The following is a 4,784-nucleotide window of genomic DNA, read 5'->3' as shown; positions in this document are numbered from 1 at the left end:
TGCCCAGGGAAGTGGTTGAGTCACCATCCCTGGAGGTATTTAAAAGACGGGTAGATGAGGCGCTTAGGGACATGGTTTAGTGGGCATGGTGGTGTTGGGTTGACGGTTGGACTCGATGATCTTAGAGGTCTCTTCCAACCTTAATGATTCTATGATTCTAAGGCATATCTGGTAGAATGCTTATAGCCAAAGGCATGATAGTAGTTCATGATTTGGAAAGGTAGGCAGTCACAGCTTGGAATCTCACCAGCTGATTCAAAAGCAAGTCTAGTTTTTCAGTGAAAACAATTTCTTCAGAATGGATATGAGAAAGACATTACAGTGCCTTCAATGGCACCATATCTGAATACTTGGTATGAAACCACAGCACACACAAATATGCATGCTGGACGTACGAATCAGGAGACCAGTGCCAGTTCTACCAGCTGACCCTACAGTAGTAGTGTCAGAAGGGCAATTCCCAGATGACCCTACAGTAGTAGTGTGGGAAGAGCAACTAAAGGGCTGTATCAGGGAAAGACAAAATAAACAACACACATGTCAAAATTTAACTGACCTGAGCAACATGAATGAACTTGATGAACACTTCAGCCCGAAGCTGTGGTGTTGGTCTGCTGAGAACCATTAGCTGCACCCACTGAGAGATACCATTGCAAAGAGCAATTGATCTTTCCATTGTTGGATTCTCCTTCACACAACTATTCACAATGTAGTTCTGATAATCTGAGAACTTAAAAAAAAAAAGTTTAAATGAAAACTCATCTACAGTTTCATGTACCTCATGACCTGTGTGCAGATACAGGTCTGCTTTTCAAATGAAATATACAAGATGTATTTTACACCCTAAATATCCGTAAGACTGAAATCTCTCCTTTGTCAAAACTTTGTTCAGTTCAAAGCAGAAGGCTTGAACTAATTGAATTAACTGAAAGCATCTTTTTGCCATAATTTGTATCACATCATTTGCAACATGTATATCTCAGGAGCCTTGGCTCTTATAAACCCTAGGATGAGTAGAATTGGGGCTTTCCTCCCAGCCTTAGTGGCTCCATAGATTCATTGAATCTAGGCTTCTACAGGGAAGGTTAAACTGAATTTTAAGTGTAATCTAGTTACTCAGTGATAGTTTAAGGAAGTTAAGCGTTCAGTTTGTGTAGCTAGGGCACACTTCTGAATTAAGCTACACTAATAGAAAAAGCAAGTTCAATGAGATTAATATAAAACTGAGATAAGACCATTAAGAATGACGGGAACAGATTCCTTAATATTTTTAATACAGTTTGTGAGATTCTCTTATTTAACGAAAGCAATCTAAAATTCTTCAGTAGACACCTGTATGTGACAAATAGATTTTTTTAAGCCATTCTTCCCATTAAGATCAAAGAGAAGCAACCCTTTGTTTTTGCTGATGCAATGTCTATCCAGTCTCTTGATTTATCCATTAACAAGAATACACGAGAATTTGAATCATCAGAAAATGTGACACAGGATTTATACATCCATTCTTTACTATGACCATTAATACTAAAATCTTACCAAAAACATTTATAGCTGTAATAGACACACATTCCTTTCTTAAGGCCACAAGCGTATGCTGAATGGCATTGATACTTAAGAAAAGGTCATAAATTGTCAGGCTGCTGTTTGTTTCTTGCTCTCCCTCTCTTACTTTCTCTCCACTTTTTAACTTTTTCCATCCATTTAATAAGAACTATTAACACTTTAAAAAGCAGATATGACAGCAGACATCTTTGGATTTGTCCTCTTACTAAATTAAAAATGGAAGAAACATTAACAGTTATTACTGTAGAGCTGTCTCTGAGATTACATAGTACTTACAGTTATTGTTTGAATTTTGAACCCCAGCCAGATTTGGCTGGATCTTGAAATTTAAGCAACTACTCTATAGAGATAGATAATTTTTCAATTTCTGACTACATAATTATGGACTTCATAACAGTTTCAGTACAAGTATGAATCAGTTTGATTAGTTTATATTTTGTTCTCAGCAGCTCTCTCCTTCAGAAAAGATTTTTTTTAAAAGCTGAACAAATTTATATCTAACATACTACTTAAAGTTTTGAAATAATTTTGGTGCAAGAATTTATCATTGAGGTCAGCTGTAACAAGATTGTTAGTGGCAGATACAGTAAAGAAGTCCAGGTGCTTAAATAACGCAAGAGTCTGGTATTGCAATGACTAACTTATAAGCCTCAACAGGAAAGCAGAACCCAGATTCTTACAAAAGAGTGTAGCCTCCCTGTATTTTATAACTACAAATTGAAATGGTTTCCAAACACCAGCATACCTGCAGTCATTACTCTGTGAACACCACTCTCTGCATTTTTCTTTGTTGCAAGATACATGGTGTCTCATGGAAGATTTTGCTGTGTGCTGTATATGTTCAGGGGATCAAGTATTCCTTTCTGACTTTCAAATGACCGAACCTATGAATAGTTATTCCAGTGACTGATAACACAGCAGGTTATTTGCAGCCTTTCTCCCAGTATATGCTGTCATGTTAGAATAACAAAAGGATTCTGTGGTTTAGCATATCATGAACACATTCTGCAAAGAGTTAATGAATATAGCTATTTATTAGCTACACTTTATTTTTTGATCTGAGGTTTCGGTAAACTCAATTTATACCAAAACATATGCAGGGACCCTGCATACAAAATGTATACAAGTATGTAACTGTTGGAACTCTGACACATCTGACGCTCTGACTGCTGTCATACTTGTTATGCTCATTAATTACTTTATGTCTGCACAGAGCTTGAAAATATTAAGAGTTATATAAGCTTTGCATATTATTACTGCCTACAGGCAGCAATCTGTGCATGACTTTTGTTCTATGGCTTTTTGAATTTAACACAAAACATGAAGAGTCATGTACTGTCAGCTCAAAATAAAGTACACTAACACACGACTGTGAAGTCTTCCACAATCTATTGAGAGCCCCTTTCCTTGCAAGACTTTATCTTCGAATTATAGTTTAAAAAAAACAAAAAACCCCCAAACAAACCCCCAAAAACCCCACACACTAAATAACCAAAACAAACAAACCCCCCTGAAAACCCCACTTTGCTTTCACTGTTATCATCACACTGACTTTGCAACCATTTTAGATTTTGGTCTCTAATGTTCACTTTTCTTTTCCATGTGTGAACTGTATCAGGTTTGAATAGAAGTAATGTTGTAGCATACAAGGATGCAAGTGAAGCCAAGGTGCATAGGGAAGTTAACATCTTATAGACTACCAACATAGCTGAAAAAACAAATCAAATGAAAGAAAACATAAAGGAGATAAATCCTTAAGAATTGTTTGAGTACTTGAAAGCTTGTATAATAAAATATTTTAAATCCCCCTTACATTAAAACCAGCATTTTCTCAAGTGTTTTCTTATCCCTAGTTTTTATTTTGTTATGCACAATCAAAAATGGCAAGCAGAGTCCAGTGGACACCTTCTATACAGACAGTCCATTAGTCACTGCACAAGAATGCTGAACTGTTTCCTACAGCCACAGGACGTTAGCATTCTAGGAGAATATTCCAAGTTTCCTTCATCCCATTTCAGCCTGATTACCGATTTGAGTCAAAGGAGGCTGCTTGTTCCTGTGCCCAATGACACCACTTGTTCTAACAAAAAAAAGATTATTTGGACGAAGATCAAAGGGTTTACTCCTCTTCCTTCCAACTGACCTTGCCCTGACTCTGTTCCACAGTTACTTAAAAGGTTCACTCTCACTCTCTCAAATGACTGCAGCAAAAGGGTATGTACTCCGAACACTAGTAAAAGAAAAAGTCTGGACTCAGACTCAGCTTGTTCAATAGCTTGCACTGCAGGGGTAATCTTATAATACTACCCCTCTTCCCATCTTTTCTACTCCCTTCCCATCTCTGTTTAAAATAAATAAATAAATAAATAACACTTACCGATATTCTTCGGAAAGACTTGAATTCAAGATAGGTAAGGTGGTCTGACAGCTCCTCTGGCTCAAGGTGATCAAAAAGAAGTGAGACTTTCCGTTTCTTACTGGTGTTGGCCTTTACACGCTGTGTCAGTTTTCTAGACCAATCCCTAGAATTTCTTTTAGATAAATTTTAAAACAGAATTACCCTGAGATATTTTCTGAAGAGCAAACTTTTCCTCTCCCCCCAATACAAAAGTAACATTGTTTTCATGCCTTACTGCAATAAAAAGTGAATTATCTGAATTTCTAAGCAGCAAGCTCCTTTCATGCGTTAGAGATTATATGACAAAACATTATTATTAGTCTTTAAGTATTATATTGATGTAGCACGTAACTACAATACAACTAGATTACTAAACAGCATGATATTATATATTGCACTTCCAGAATTGCTCTCTGTAACTTTGTCTTCATCGAAAACATCCAGTGCTCCTCCATTTAATAATTCTTCCAGATTTCCTTGACCAACCTCCAAGTATGAACTGTCCCCCTATGCTATTCACCCCTGAAATTTAACTGGATTTGAAAACTAAATATCATCTGTCGTAACCAGATATAAAACATATGCCAAATTCTGCTCTGCTTTTGCCTGTGCATTTCCAACTGAAGTATGAATTGAGGGAGATAGATTGGTGGAGCTGCACCCTGCCATCCCTGAGGCAAAGGCAGCAGATGGAGGCTCCACAGGAAGCAGAGGATCCCCTGCCTTCTTGCCACCAGGTAGAAAGAGGGGACCCAAGCGAGGGGGGGAATTGGAAACAGGTTCCTGCTCGGGGTGCCAGGCGAACCCCCGTCCGGCCTCCCTC

General features: G+C 37.7%; 1 protein-coding gene across 1 annotated transcript in view; it reads right to left on the bottom strand.

Moving 5' to 3' along the window:
- Nucleotides 1-4,784, bottom strand: part of RASGRP1 (RAS guanyl releasing protein 1 (calcium and DAG-regulated)) — a 50,901-nt gene that overhangs the window by 16,812 nt on the left and 29,305 nt on the right. Inside the window, exons 7-8 of the mRNA XM_009321009.1 lie at nucleotides 3,941-4,094; nucleotides 557-730 (exon numbers count right to left, since the gene is read on the bottom strand). Of these exons, the coding sequence (XP_009319284.1) occupies nucleotides 557-730; nucleotides 3,941-4,094 (328 nt within the window). The remainder of the gene's footprint in view (nucleotides 1-556; nucleotides 731-3,940; nucleotides 4,095-4,784) is intronic.

The sequence above is a fragment of the Pygoscelis adeliae genome, unplaced genomic scaffold (assembly GCF_000699105.1).
Source record: "Pygoscelis adeliae isolate BGI_AS28 unplaced genomic scaffold, ASM69910v1 Scaffold3, whole genome shotgun sequence".
Lineage (NCBI taxonomy): Eukaryota > Metazoa > Chordata > Aves > Sphenisciformes > Spheniscidae > Pygoscelis > Pygoscelis adeliae.
This window is presented reverse-complemented; position numbering and strand designations above follow the sequence as displayed.